Raw genomic sequence first — 16,221 nt, forward strand, 5'->3', positions numbered from 1 at the left:
GCTAACGGCTATTTACATAAGGGTGAAATTCCTTATATGAGGCCTTATTATGTAACTCGATTCGAAAAAAATTTCCTTCTAGTCTGAGCTACTCAATTAACAGCATCCCAGAGTTTTTGTGGAAATTCGAAACAAACTTCCTGTCAATTACTTTTGTTGGGACGAATTTAAAAATCGTAATATTTGAACCTATTGCACGGGTTAGATCACAACATTTGTCGACCGCGCCATTTCCTCAAACCTTTTGTAACACCTTGCTGTTGCTTCCCCAGGATGTCCCATATTTTGCTCGTTAGCCATTATAGTACGTGAGCTGGTAAGCATTTTTGAGCAGGTATTTGAGGCACAATGAAAATTATGTACAATGCTTTTTTAATGGTATCTAAATATAAAAACGCAGAACTGGCTAAGGGGTGGTTTGGCGGGGCTGAAACAACCCTTGAATATAACAAAAAAATTATTTTTTGCAGGCTAGAAATGTTTTTGAGGCACTTTGAAAGTTAGATATGTTAAAATTTAATATTTGAAAAATATAAAAAGAAATAAGCCAGATTATTAGGTTGGGCCTAAAACTTTGCCAGGTCATTGCAAAATAATTTTTTTTTTAATTGGAAAAAATATTCTTGAGGCACTTTGAAAATTAAATATGTTAAAATTTAATATCTGAAAAATATAAAAAGAAATAAGCCAGATTATTAGGTTGGGTCTAAAACTTTGCCAGGTCATTTCAAAATATTTTTTTTTTTGTAAATTGGAAAAACTATTCTTGAGGCACTTTGAAAATTAAATATGTTAAAATTTAATATCAGAAAAATATAAAAAGAAATAAGCCAGATTATTAGGTTGGGTCTAAAACTTTGCCAGGTCATTGCAAACTATTTTTTTTTTAAATTGAAAAAAATATTCTTGAGGCACATTGAAAATTAAATATGTTAAAATTTAATATCTGAAAAATATAAAAAGAAATAAGCCAGATTATTAGATTGGGTCTAAAACTTTGCCAGGTCATTGCAAAATGATTTTTTTTTAAATTGGAAAAAATATTCTTGAGGCACTTTGAAAATTAGATATGTTAGAATTTAATATTTGAAAAATATAAAAAGAAATAAGCCATATTATTAGGTTGGGTCTAAAACTTTGCCAGGTCATTGCAAAATATTTTTTTTTTTAAATTGAAAAAAATATTCTTGAGACACTTTGAAAATTAAATATGTTAAAATTTAATATCTGAAAAATATAAAAAGAAATAAGCCAGATTATTAGGTTGGGTCTAAAACTTTGCCAGGTCAGTGCAATATAATTTTTTTTTTTTTTTTAAATTGGAAAAAATATTCTTGAGGCACTTTGAAATTTATATATGTTAATATTTAATATTTGAAAAATATAAAAAGAAATAAGCCAGATTATTTGGCGGGGTCTAATACTGTACCAGGTGATCAGGTGATTGCAAAATAATTTTTTTTTTTTAATTGAAAAAATGTTTTTAAGGCACTTTGAAATTTTAATCAAATTGTTATAAAACTACTTTGCTTATTTATCACTTGGTAACAACATAGAATATTTAACTTAGTTGTATTGGCTTTGGAATTTCTGTCAGTGAATTAAAATATCGTACTAATTTTTTACAGTCGAAATTATACGTGCCATTGTGAATCAAACTAAGTGTGACTGCCTGACAGGATGTTCAATATGGCGGCGCATAGGGCCGGCTATCTTCAGCGGGTGATAGAAAGAGATACAGAATGAGACAGCGATAGTCAATTACAAATCAGGTGATCCAATCACTGGAATTTTGACGTCTATGCAGAAGATATCACACTTAGTTTGATTCACAATGATACGTGCATTGAAAACGAGTTTGAGTGTTTAGTATTTTTTCTACATTAATAAATCTCTGCTAACACAAATATTAATAATTTTAAAAAAATATTGTCAGAAAGAGTGTTTAGATGGGACTTTCTACCTGTCAGGTGTTCGTTATGCCTACGTGTGAGTGTGAGTGGAATCGTATATCGGCAGCTCTCTGTATCGAATAATGTTGGCTCTGGCGAGAGCTCGTGATTTAAAGTTCCAATGCTGTCAGTAGTTGAAATTGTGGAGAAAAATTGTATGATGTTATGTTAAAATTTTTTTTAAAATAACGTTGTTCTGCCATTAAATGTTAACATCAAAGATGGGTATCATACACAGTGTCACAAAAATTTTCTTGCTGTAATGAAAAAATATTATGGCAACACTCCAAGGCAATCAGACATACGTCAACCAGGTATTGTAATAAGTAATATTTTTTTATAATCGTAATCCTTGAATTGTGTTGCTAAACACGTGAACCATCCACTATGCTTCGTATATACTAGAAAACAAAAATCCTAAGAATTTAATATTTACATTACAAATTTTTATTTATTGTTTTATTAATTTCTTTCGGTGGTTTCATGATTTTGTTAATTCATTTCAAAAAAGTTGTTATTCAATTAAAGTTTTTTCATAGTAATATTTCTTGGTGAAAAAAAATAATGTGTATAAAAGCAATTAAAAAAATTAATCTTTTAACACAATATATTTTTTTTTTTTGTTTGTCTTTAAATTCTCATTTTATCAGCAATTGGTTGACGGCATTAGAAACACATTCACAGTTGAATTACATTTTAATAAAAAAAATGTATGACAGATATTTCATCTTCTAATAATAATGCACTTGAACAAAGTTCATGTGAAGTATCTGGATCTGAAATCAATGCTGAAGTCGGAGACAACAATACTATTCCAGACTGTTCAGCTATGTATTTAGAAAAAAATAATCTGGAAACTTCTGAGGATATAAAGAATTTATCGAGAAATCTGAAGTTTACAAAAAAATACAAAGCTCCGAGAACTTGAGTTGCCATAGGCTTTGTCGTAAAGAGTATTTTAACAAATTACGAGAGTACGAAAAAAACCGGAAACAAATTTCCATAAGAATTTAGAATTACATAAACACGCTTTCGATAAAATTTGTAACTTTATTGATGAATATGTTATCGAAAAAAATCATTTCTTTTAGACCCAACCTAACAATCTGGCTTATTTCTTTTTATATTTTTCAAATATTAAATTTTAACATATCTAATTTTCAGTGCCTCAAAAATAGCATAGACGTCAAAATTCCAAAGTGATTGGCTCACCTGAGATGTAATTGACTATCGCTGTCTCATTCTGTATCTCTTTCTATCACCCGCTGAAGATAGCCGGCCCTATGCGCCGCCATATTGAACATCCTGTCAAAACGCTAAAAAGTAGCCATATTGAACATCCTGTCAGGCAGTCACACTTAGTTTGATTCACAATGGCACGTATAATTTCGCTGTAAAAAATTAGTACAATATTTTAATTCACTGACAGAAATTCCAAAGCCAATCCAACTAAGTTAAATATTCTATGTTGTTACCAAGTGATAAATAAGCAAAGTAGTTTTATAACAATTTGATTAAAATTTCAAAGTGCCTTAAAAACATTTTTTCAATTTAAAAAAAAAATTATTTTGCAATGACCTGGCAAAGTTTTAGACCCAACCTAATAATCTGGCTTATTTCTTTTTATATTTTTCAGATATTAAATTTTAACATATTTAATTTTCCAAGTACCTCAAAAACATTTTTTCAATTAAAAAAAAATTATTTTGCAATTACCTGGCAAAGTTTTAGACCCAACCCAATAATCTGGCTTATTTCTTTTTATATTTTTCAGATATTAAATTTTAACATATTTAATTTTCAATGTGCCTCAAGAATATTTTTTTCAATTAAAAAAAAAAAAAAATATTTTGCAATGACCTGGCAAAGTTTGAGACCCAACCTAATAATCTGGCTTATTTCTTTTTATATTTTTCAAATATTAAATTTTAACATATCTAATTTTCAAAGTGCCTCAAAAACATTTTTTCAACTAAAAAAAATTATTTTGCAATGACCTGGCAAAGTTTTAGACCCAACCTAATAATCTGGCTTATTTCTTTTTATACTTTTCAAATATTAAATTTTAACATCTAATTTTCAGTGCCTCAAAAACATTTTTTCAATAAAAAAAATTATGATCGCGGGTTCGAATCGAGCTCAAGGCCTAACAATAATTTTTTATCATTATTATTGTTATGATAAATTTTTTCTTAATTGAAAAAATTTTTAAATTAGAATAGAAGAAAGAAAAAATTTTAGACAACTGCCAAAGCTCGTTGTATAGATCCATTTCGGGAACTGCTAAATTCCTTCATCGGCAACGTTTAGGCGCCGCTGCTATAACCATTCAGCCACCACAGCGGTTTTTTGTTTGTCTTCATTAATCCTACTTCTATTCTGGTTCGTGCCAATTGATATTCACACCACTGCGACATCTGTTGCAGAATAGCTGTGAAAATTGGGCTTGTTTGTTGGCAATGCTGCCAAAGTGTCATATTTTATTGACACTTGTTTTTCCCCGTGCTCTGGGATTAATGAAGACAAACAAAAAAAAAAAAACCGCTGTGGTGGCTGAATGGTTATAGCAGCGGCGCCTAAACGTTGCCGATGAAGGAATTTAGCAGTTCCCGAAATGGATCTATACAACGAGCTTTGGCAGTTGTCTAAAATTTTTTCTTTCTTCTATTCTAATTTAAAAATTTTTTCAATTAAGAAAAAATTTATCATAACAATAATAATGATAAAAAATTATTGTTAGGCCTTGAGCTCGATTCGAACCCGCGATCTTAAAATCAGTAGGCCGATATAACAACAAAAATTGTTAATACATCCCAGAGCACGGGGAAAAACAAGTGTCAATAAAATATGACACTTTGGCAGCATTGCCAACAAACAAGCCCAATTTTCACAGCTATTCTGCAACAGATGTCGCAGTGGTGTGAATATCAATTGGCACGAACCAGAATAGAAGTAGGATTAATGAAGACAAACAAAAAACCGCTGTGGTGGCTGAATGGTTATAGCAGCGGCGCCTAAACGTTGCCGATGAAGGAATTTAGCAGTTCCCGAAATGGATCTATACAACGAGCTTTGGCAGTTGTCTAAAATTTTTTCTTTCTTCTATTCTAATTTAAAAATTTTTTCAATTAAGAAAAAATTTATCATAACAATAATAATGATAAAAAATTATTGTTAGGCCTTGAGCTCGATTCGAACCCGCGATCTTAAAATCAGTAGGCCGATATAACAACAAAAATTGTTAATACATCCCAGAGCACGGGGAAAAACAAGTGTCAATAAAATATGACACTTTGGCAGCATTGCCAACAAACAAGCCCAATTTTCACAGCTATTCTGCAACAGATGTCGCAGTGGTGTGAATATCAATTGGCACGAACCAGAATAGAAGTAGGATTAATGAAGACAAACAAAAAACCGCTGTGGTGGCTGAATGGTTATAGCAGCGGCGCCTAAACGTTGCCGATGAAGGAATTTAGCAGTTCCCGAAATGGATCTATACAACGAGCTTTGGCAGTTGTCTAAAATTTTTTCTTTCTTCTATTCTAATTTAAAAATTTTTTCAATTAAGAAAAAATTTATCATAACAATAATAATGATAAAAAATTATTGTTAGGCCTTGAGCTCGATTCGAACCCGCGATCTTAAAATCAGTAGGCCGATATAACAACAAAAATTGTTAATACATCCCAGAGCACGGGGAAAAACAAGTGTCAATAAAATATGACACTTTGGCAGCATTGCCAACAAACAAGCCCAATTTTCACAGCTATTCTGCAACAGATGTCGCAGTGGTGTGAATATCAATTGGCACGAACCAGAATAGAAGTAGGATTAATGAAGACAAACAAAAAACCGCTGTGGTGGCTGAATGGTTATAGCAGCGGCGCCTAAACGTTGCCGATGAAGGAATTTAGCAGTTCCCGAAATGGATCTATACAACGAGCTTTGGCAGTTGTCTAAAATTTTTTCTTTCTTCTATTCTAATTTAAAAATTTTTTCAATTAAGAAAAAATTTATCATAACAATAATAATGATAAAAAATTATTGTTAGGCCTTGAGCTCGATTCGAACCCGCGATCTTAAAATCAGTAGGCCGATATAACAACAAAAATTGTTAATACATCCCAGAGCACGGGGAAAAACAAGTGTCAATAAAATATGACACTTTGGCAGCTATAGTGTTAACTACTTTGTACTCTTTACTTTAATTTTTAAAATAATTTTAATTGAGTTTTCGTGTTAACTTAAAATTTTGAATAACTTCAAAAAAAGAAAATTCTAATTAGTTGGAAAATATCTAAACTCAAAAATAAACAAAAATAAATTTTATATTATAAACAAAAATAAGTTTTTTTAAATATCAACATGAATGTTGATATATTGGCGATCTTACCAACGATCCTGCAATCGAATCAATTAAACCCCAATAAGTTCAAGAACGATATAATTTTCGTTTGACAAAAGTGGTGTAGTACTTCCGTGCAACCAATTTTTCTCATCTAGCTGAAAGTAGCTACCAACAGAAACTCATGCGAAGTTTCAACCGTCTTCAACCGTCATCTTGCCAATATTAAATGCAAAACTTAAAATATAAAGACACGTGTGGTTCAAGTTATCATGAATTGTTTAACGCAACTTAAAAATATATGAAGAAAAATGAAAACAATCCAGTGTAACTCGTAAACTAGAACATTTTATGCAATACACAAAATTGCTTTGTAACCAAACAACCAGTTATTTATGTACATACAACATTTTTAAGTGCACGAACTGATTTGCGATTTGCGAAAGCAAAAAAAAAAAAAAATGTTAAAGTAATGAAATTTTTTACAATTTGTGCATTCTACATGTATGAAAGCTATTTGCTCATCAGAGAAATCGATATACATAACTCAATAGACCTTCTAGTCACCAGACTGGCCAGACTTCCAACTACAATCAAAACGAAAATATTTATCAACAATCAAAATTTCTCGAATAACGTAAATGCCATTGCCAATCATCAATCAACTACTTATTAATTTTAATATTTTTTTATTAAATTTAATTTTATGTAAGTACAATTTTTATTCTAATATTAAATTTAAAATTTTTCAATTATAATTTAAATTAAAATTTTAAACCTTTTAACTTTCAAATTTATTTTAAGATTATTTTTATATTTTAACAATTATTTAAATTTACTTATTTTTTATATAAAATTAAATATTTTATTTAAATTGTTAACTCCCTTTCCAAAAAAAATCTTAAATATTTTCTAATTTTCAAATTTTTCATTTTATTTTATTTATTATTTTTTTTTTTTTCATATGGTTCTACGTTCACCAATACGAACTCGTAAATTTACAAATGCAGAAAATCAAAATATCAACCATACAAATAACATCATGACTCACAATACAACTCAAAATTCTAACATTTATACAACACAAAATACTTCAACACAAGATAACTTTAAAAATTTTCCTTCTACTAAATCTATTAAATTACCACAATTTTGGCAAGATTGTCCTGATGCCTGGTTTTTGCTTGTTGAAGGACAATTTGAAATTAACAATATCAATGATGATAATTTAAAATTTCAAAATGTTCTAATTACTCTTCAACGAGATACTATATCTAAAATTTTAGATGTTATTAACCCTCCTCCTCTTTTTAATAAATATGATACAATCAAAAAAATTATATGTGAAAGATTTTCTCTTAGCGAAGAAAAACGATTAGAACAATTATTTTCAAAAACTGAACTTGGTGATCGTTCACCATCTGAATTATTCAGATTTATGAAATCACTTATAGGTACTGACTCCATTGTAAGTCAAGAATTACTTTTCAAATTATGGATTCGTAAATTACCACAAGAAATACAAATTCATTTGACTTCCAATAATAATCAAAACAGAGATGAAATTATTATTTTAGCTGACAAACTTTTTGATTTAATCAATAAACCTCATTCTTCCAAATCTCCTATAGTCTCAAGTATAAATAATAATATTTTAGAACAATGCGTTAAAAATTTAACTGAATTAACCACGGCTATTTTTCAAAATTTAAATAAAATTTCTAATGATATTAATCAATTACAAATCCGTTCAAGATCTAAAGATAGAAATAGATTTAAATCTCGAAATTTTTCAAAATCAAGAAATTTTTCAAACAATCGTAATTTTACTTCACAAACAAATATTTGTTGGTATCACAAAAAATTTAAGAATAACGCTCTTAAATGTATACCCCCATGCAATTTTAATCAAAATCACAATTCAAATTCCGAACAAAATTTAAACTGAAACGATCCATTATGACGGTGACGGATAATGGAACTATTATTAAACCTACTCGTCGCCTATTCATATTTGATAAATTCAATAAACTTAATTTTCTTATCGATACAGGTGCAGTTGTATCAGTTATTCCTTTTTCTAAATTTAAAATTTATAAAAGAAATTCGGATCTTACTTTGACTACAGCAAACGGTTCTTCAATTGAAACTTTCGGTACAAAACTACTTAAAATTGATTTAGGTTTAAGAAGAGATTTTGAATTTCCATTCATTATTGCGAATATTGATACACCAATTTTAGGAGCAAACTTTTTAGAAAAATTCGGAATTATTGTCAATATTAAAAATAAAGAAATAATGGATTCTACTACAAAAATTAAAGTTACTGGATCTTCTGGATTTTCTGATATTTTCTCACTCAAAATTCCTATTGTCGAAAATAAGTTTTCAAAATTACTTAATGAATTTCCATCTATTACCTGTGAACCAGATTATACTAAAAAAGTTAAACACCATACGGTTCACAGGATAGAAACAAAAGGTATTTTACCATTTTCGAAACCCAGACGTCTTGATCCAATGAAACTTAAAATTGCTAAAGCTGAATTTGAATTTTTAGTTAAAACAGGTATATGCAGACCCTCAAATTCTCCTATTGCATCTCCACTTCATCTCGTTCCTAAAAAAGAACCAAATGATTGGAGACCTTGCGGAGACTATCGAAGACTTAATTTTATTACTACACCAGATCGGTATCCTTTACCACATATTCACGATTTAACAATTGATTTAAAAAACAAACAATTTTTTTCAAAAATTGATCTTGTGCGTGCTTACCACCAAATTCCAATGGCAGAAGAAGACATTCATAAAACTGCAATAACTACCCCTTTTGGAATGTTTGAATTCGTAAGAATGCCTTTCGGTTTACGAAACAGTGCTCAAACTTTCCAACGCTTTATTAATGAAGTATTTTCTGATTTCGATTTTGTATTTACATACATTGATGACATTCTTATTGCCAGTGATAATGAAGATCAACATATAAATCATTTAAAATCAGTTTTCAAAAGACTTGAAGAATATAATTTAAATATCAAACCTTCAAAATGTACTCTCGGTATAAATAAATTAAATTTTTTAAGTTACGAAATTTCAGGCGAAGGTATTAAACCATCTTTAGATAGAATTGAAATCATAACAAATTTTGAAAAACCAATTTCTATAAATAAATTACAAAAATTTTTAGGTATGATAAATTACTATCACAGATATATTAAAATGTTAGCAACAGAACTTAGTCCTCTGCATGAAATGTTAACACATGCAATTAAAAACAAACTCAAACAATTAAATTGGACAAATGAAACCACAACAGCTTTCGCAAATGTTAAAAAACATTTTGCAAAAAATACTTTACTTACACATTTCGACAAAAATGGTACTTTATCATTAGCTATAGATGCATCAAATGTTGCTATTGGAGCAGTTCTTCAACAAACTAGCAATAACATACTAGAACCCTTAGCTTATTTTTCAAGAAAACTAACTACAACAGAAACTAAATATTCAACATTTGATCGTGAACTTTTGGCAATTTATAATTCAATTAAACATTTTAAACATTTTCTTGAAGGTAGAACTTTTACAATTTATACTGATCATAAACCTTTAATTCATGTTCTAAATTCTAAAGTAGATAGATCTCCTCGTCAACTACGTCATCTTGAATACATTGCTCAATTTACAAATGATATTCAATATATACGTGGAAAAGACAACATAGTTGCCGACACACTTTCCCGTATTCCAGAAATAAATGCAATTTCAACTCAAGATATAAATTTAGAAACTTTATATAAAGAACAACAAACTGATACATTTTTACAAAAAACCATTTCTGATCAAAATTCTAAAAATAATTTAAAGGAAATTCATATTCCAGTTATTAATTTAAATATATGGTGTGATGTTTCTCTACAACCTTTTCGACCTTATGTTCCACATTCTATGAGAAGAATTATATTTGACAAAATTCACTCATTATCTCATCCAAGTATAAGAACAACTAGAAAATTAATTCAAAATAAATATTATTGGCCTAACATGCGTAAAGAAATTAACGATTGGACTTCATCTTGCATCAATTGTCAAAAATCCAAAATTTCAAGACATACTAAATCTCCTATTCAAAAAATTCAAATACCATCAGGTCGTTTTGATCATATTCATATGGATATTGTTGGACCTCTTCCAGTTTCAAATGAAAATTGTTATATTTTAACAATTATTGATAGATTTTCACGTTGGCCTGAAGCTTATCCACTTAAAGATATTTCAACAAATACTATAGTAAAAACTTTTATTCAAAATTATATACCACGATTTGGTATACCATTGAATATTACAGTAGATCAAGGTTCACAATTCACCTCAAAATTTTTTACGGAATTAACTAAACTTTTAGGTTCTCATAAAATTCATACATCTCCTTACCATCCCCAAGCAAATGGCATGATAGAGAGATTTCATCGAACTTTAAAAGCAGCAATTATAGCATCAAACGACTCGGTTCATTGGTCTGACATTTTACCATTCATTCTACTTGGTTTACGAACTTCTATTAAAGAAGATTTAAAATGTTCATCTGCTGAACTTGTTTATGGCCAAACACTTAGAATACCTGGTGAATTAATTATTTCAAATAGTAATAAAGAACATGATTTTTCTAATGACGCTCTTCATAAAATAAGAGAATATTTTTCACTTGTTCGTTCTAAAGTTTTTCATCATAACAAAGAAAATGTTTTCGTTCCTAAACAATTAGAAAATTGTGAGTATGTTTTTGTTAAAGTTCTTCGTAAATCTAATTTAGAATCACCTTATGAAGGACCTTTTAAAGTTATATCTAAGAAACATAAAACATTTACAATTCAATACAATAATACTATTAAAAATATTTCAATTGATTTACTTAAACCAGCAAACATACTTATTAACACTAATTTAAACACAAATACATTAAACAACAAAAAACAAAAAAAGGTTACATTTAATATTAATTAATAATTCGTTTGTTTCAAATTTTCTTGGAGGGGGAGTAAATATAGTGTTAACTACTTTGTACTCTTTACTTTAATTTTTAAAATAATTTTAATTGAGTTTTCGTGTTAACTTAAAATTTTGAATAACTTCAAAAAAAGAAAATTCTAATTAGTTGGAAAATATCTAAACTCAAAAATAAACAAAAATAAATTTTATATTATAAACAAAAATAAGTTTTTTTAAATATCAACATGAATGTTGATATAGCAGCATTGCCAACAAACAAGCCCAATTTTCACAGCTATTCTGCAACAGATGTCGCAGTAGTGTGAATATCAATTGGCACGAACCAGAATAGAAGTAGGATTAATGAAGACAAACAAAAAACCGCTGTGGTGGCTGAATGGTTATAGCAGCGGCGCCTAAACGTTGCCGATGAAGGAATTTAGCAGTTCCCGAAATGGATCTATACAACGAGCTTTGGCAGTTGTCTAAAATTTTTTCTTTCTTCTATTCTAATTTAAAAATTTTTTCAATTAAGAAAAAATTTATCATAACAATAATAATGATAAAAAATTATTGTTAGGCCTTGAGCTCGATTCGAACCCGCGATCTTAAAATCAGTAGGCCGATATAACAACAAAAATTGTTAATACATCCCAGAGCACGGGGAAAAACAAGTGTCAATAAAATATGACACTTTGGCAGCATTGCCAACAAACAAGCCCAATTTTCACAGCTATTCTGCAACAGATGTCGCAGTGGTGTGAATATCAATTGGCACGAACCAGAATAGAAGTAGGATTAATGAAGACAAACAAAAAACCGCTGTGGTGGCTGAATGGTTATAGCAGCGGCGCCTAAACGTTGCCGATGAAGGAATTTAGCAGTTCCCGAAATGGATCTATACAACGAGCTTTGGCAGTTGTCTAAAATTTTTTCTTTCTTCTATTCTAATTTAAAAATTTTTTCAATTAAGAAAAAATTTATCATAACAATAATAATGATAAAAAATTATTGTTAGGCCTTGAGCTCGATTCGAACCCGCGATCTTAAAATCAGTAGGCCGATATAACAACAAAAATTGTTAATACATCCCAGAGCACGGGGAAAAACAAGTGTCAATAAAATATGACACTTTGGCAGCATTGCCAACAAACAAGCCCAATTTTCACAGCTATTCTGCAACAGATGTCGCAGTGGTGTGAATATCAATTGGCACGAACCAGAATAGAAGTAGGATTAATGAAGACAAACAAAAAACCGCTGTGGTGGCTGAATGGTTATAGCAGCGGCGCCTAAACGTTGCCGATGAAGGAATTTAGCAGTTCCCGAAATGGATCTATACAACGAGCTTTGGCAGTTGTCTAAAATTTTTTCTTTCTTCTATTCTAATTTAAAAATTTTTTCAATTAAGAAAAAATTTATCATAACAATAATAATGATAAAAAATTATTGTTAGGCCTTGAGCTCGATTCGAACCCGCGATCTTAAAATCAGTAGGCCGATATAACAACAAAAATTGTTAAAAAAAATTATTTTGCAATGACCTGGCAAAGTTTTAGGCCCAACCTAATAATGTGGCTTATTTCTTTTTATATTTTTCAAATATTAAATTTTAACATATCTAATTTTCAATGTGCCTCACAAACATTTTTAGCATGCAAAAATTAATTTTTTTGTTAAATTCACTGGTTGTTTCAGCCCCGCCACCCCTTAGCCAGTTCTGCGTTTCTTTATTTAGATACCTTTAAAAAAGCATTATACATAATTTTTATTGTGCCTCAAATACCTGCTCAAAAATGCTTATCAGCTCTTAGACTATTAGCGGGCGAAATGGGAGGAACATTAACAGCGACGATCGTTAAAACGATCAAAAAATTCTTCAATTCTTCAAGTTACCTTCAGCATAATACCAGTAACGATCATATATGTGACACGGTCTATGAAAAGGTGGCTTATGGCTAAACAAAAAACAGCTGTTTACAATTACTTTTTTGAGTCATAAGCCACCTTTTCATAGACCGGGTCACATATATATATATATATATTCGGTCTTATCACGCACTCCATCGTATACTGTTTTTCGGAGAAGTTACTACAAAACCATTCATGCATTTCGAACAACTCCGAACGTAAATTCGAAATTCGGAGAATAGCATTCACTGAACACACTCTAAATGTCAAATTGTCAAATTTCCCACAATTTTTCTACAAGTTTTTGTAAGCGGACAATCCACGAAAAATTGAAATAAATTAAAACAAATTGAAAAAATTATAAAAATGTAAGTATTTATTGAATAAACGCGTAGTCAGTATTTAATTTGTCAAAATACAGGTCCAAAATAACAACAAGGCAACAGTATGCGGCTTTGCTGGAGTTTCTGCAAGAAAAGCCTTCTATGGCACACGGCTTTTAAAAGTGCTCTAAGGAAGAAGCGTCGGAGTTTTGGAAAAAGGTGGCGGAGGAGCTTAACAGCATGGGCCCACCTCAGAAAGACATCACTAGCTGGAAAAAGGTAAAATGTGTAATTTACTGTGCTTTGCTTGTGTGAACATATGTATATATATCGTGTTTACTAGGTATGGCTAGACTGGAAGGCGTATATTAAAAGGAAGCTAGTGGAAAACAAAAAAGAAGAGACAGCTACTGGTGGCGGTCGAAACAGGCAGCACCATTTTAATGAAATGGAGGAAGCTGTCATCCGATTGACAGCACTAGAGACTAGCACGAATGGAATTGAAAACACTGTGAGCGTTGGGCTACCTGTTGCAGCCGACTCTGAAAATGAGATCGAGGCTGACGTGTCAATGACGTCATCAAGCCGCAGTCCAGCACTTCCGAGACGTGTTTCCTCTGCGCGCAAGCCAACTGATACAAATACAGCAGAAGTACTTCAAGACCATTTTTTGCTTCAAAAGGAATTTCAGGAAAAGACCATAGCACACTATTCAATACAGGAACAAAAGCTGGAAGATATTTGTTCCGGTATACGACTCTTATACCGGCCAATGGAAAATCACTGCGACCTGAAGAATGCAGAAGTGGAAGAAACTTGTAGACACAACCAATCCATGGAAGATTTGATCAATGCTAAAAATTCAATAAAAAAACAAATGTTATTAGTTGAAGAAAAAAGCTTAAATGCGATTTCCAAAAAACACTGAAATTTATACATATGTAAGTATGTATATGTACATTCCTTTATTTAAATACAGGTGCCTATCAAAAGTTTCAATAAAAAAGTGTAAATGAATTAGTACGTATATGTATATGTACATAGCTTTATTTATATACCAAAAGTTTCAATAAAAAAGTGTAAATGAATTAATACATATAAGTCTTGCTATTTTTTAATTGAATATTATAGTCGTGTTAATGTTGAGGATATAGATTCCCTTATCCGAATACAGTATATGTTGAAGGAGAAGCTTCATACGTTTGATTAAAATTGTTTTCTTCATAATTTTCTGAAAAATCATCAGCCACGCGATAATGGATACAAATATTGTGCAATGCTGCGGTAACGTTCACTATTTGGCAAACCTTCATGGGTTCATAATAAAGCTCACGAGTACCCAAAAGGCATCTGAAGCGGTTTTTAAATACACCTATGGTCCTTTCTATGGTATTTCTCGCTTTGCATGTATTTTATTGTAGTTTCCTTCGGCGCTTCCTGTTGTAGGTGAACGAAAAGGTGTCATTAACCATGGCTCTAGAGCGTATCCAGCGTCTCCTGTGGAATAAATAAAATCATTTTAGCAAAAAATTATTCAAACGGTCTATATGTGTATGCACATACCCAAAAGCCAAGTGTTTCGTTCGCCGTTTAGGTATTTATTTTCAAAAAAATTTCGCGCGTTGCTTACGTTGCAAATATGAGCATCGTGGTTGCTGCCAGGATACTGCGCATTTACGTAACGAATTCTCATTTTATTATCGCATATCTGCAATAAATAAAAAATTTTAAAGATATTTGAAATACCAGTTTTTGCAAGACATACAATCATAGCATTGATGCTATAGTACCCTTTACGATTAAAATGCAGGAATTTGTCTTTAGTCGGCGCAACAATTTTAATGTGCGTTCCGTCTACACATAAAATCGCACCAGGAAATCCATATTTTTGATAAAATTCCATCTTTGCTTGCCTTTTTTCTTCGTTGCTCAAATCAAGATTCAGCCACTGAGGACATATAGATCACATTGAAGAGTGGATAACACGTCTTTTAATACGCCACAAAATGTGGATTGAGCCATGGGAATGTCAAAGTCCTTTCCCACTCCATGCTGGTACCCACCTTCCGCAAAAAAACGTAATACGGAAGACAAAAGATGGAGCGAAAGATGGAGCACGGCCTTTGTGAGCGTGTATTCCCATCTAGGACACTTAAGACGTACAAAAAGGCCGCCTTATTCAAGCGATAATTTTTAGTAAACCTGTTTCATAAAATAAAGTTAACCTATGAAGTTATGAAGTTATTCCTATACTTACATTGTGGCCTCGACATCGAGCGGATTGCTTAAGTCCCTTAATATTTTTCGTTGAATTTTCATATTCGATCTACTTCTTTCACCTTCCGCCTCCACCAGCATTATAGAAAATATCAACGAAGAATCCATAACATTTAAAAGCTTTGTTTTTCCAATATATATTTCAGTTTAGTTAAATTTATTTACCCTTGTATTTATTGAAATTTCAATTTATTGCAAAACATCTGATTTCGAAACGTCAAAATTTAAAATTTGCATACGGCAACAACTCTTTCGAATTCACATGGGTTGCATGATAAAAAATCGCTCCGATTCGGAGCGGACTTTTACATTCGAAAATTTGCTACGATGGATTGTGTGATAGGGCAGATTGTTTATTGTTTACAGATCGTTGAAGTGATCGTTTAGCATTGTTTCGATGCATACCAATTTAATTTGA

General features: G+C 30.7%; 1 protein-coding gene and 1 pseudogene across 1 annotated transcript; one reads left to right on the forward strand and one right to left on the reverse strand.

Moving 5' to 3' along the window:
• The first annotated feature begins 3,325 nt into the window (after nucleotides 1-3,325).
• Nucleotides 3,326-14,537, forward strand: LOC137245936 (uncharacterized; annotated as a pseudogene).
• An 8-nt stretch (nucleotides 14,538-14,545) lies between these two features.
• Nucleotides 14,546-15,991, reverse strand: LOC137246543 (putative nuclease HARBI1). The gene is made up of 4 exons (XM_067777637.1): nucleotides 15,784-15,991; nucleotides 15,292-15,728; nucleotides 15,090-15,234; nucleotides 14,546-15,023 (listed from the first exon to the last, which is right to left on the reverse strand). The coding sequence occupies exons 2-4, from the start codon at nucleotides 15,427-15,429 to the stop codon at nucleotides 14,911-14,913; spliced, it is 396 nt and encodes a 131-aa protein (XP_067633738.1). The 5' UTR covers nucleotides 15,430-15,728; nucleotides 15,784-15,991; the 3' UTR covers nucleotides 14,546-14,910.
• Between the last annotated feature and the right edge of the window lie 230 nt (nucleotides 15,992-16,221).

Source organism: Eurosta solidaginis, chromosome 3 (genome assembly GCF_040869045.1).
Source record: "Eurosta solidaginis isolate ZX-2024a chromosome 3, ASM4086904v1, whole genome shotgun sequence".
Classification (NCBI taxonomy): Eukaryota; Metazoa; Arthropoda; class Insecta; order Diptera; family Tephritidae; genus Eurosta; species Eurosta solidaginis.

Coding starts and splice junctions, on each gene's coding strand:
- LOC137246543 (XM_067777637.1), bottom strand. CDS start 15,429: ATGGAATTTTATCAAAAATATGGATTTCCTGGTGCGATTTTATGTGTA. Junction 15,235..15,291: donor ATAGCATCAATGCTATGATT/GTATGTCTTGCA, acceptor TATTTATTGCAG/ATATGCGATAATAAAATGAG. Junction 15,024..15,089: donor ACGAAACACTTGGCTTTTGG/GTATGTGCATAC, acceptor TTTATTCCACAG/GAGACGCTGGATACGCTCTA.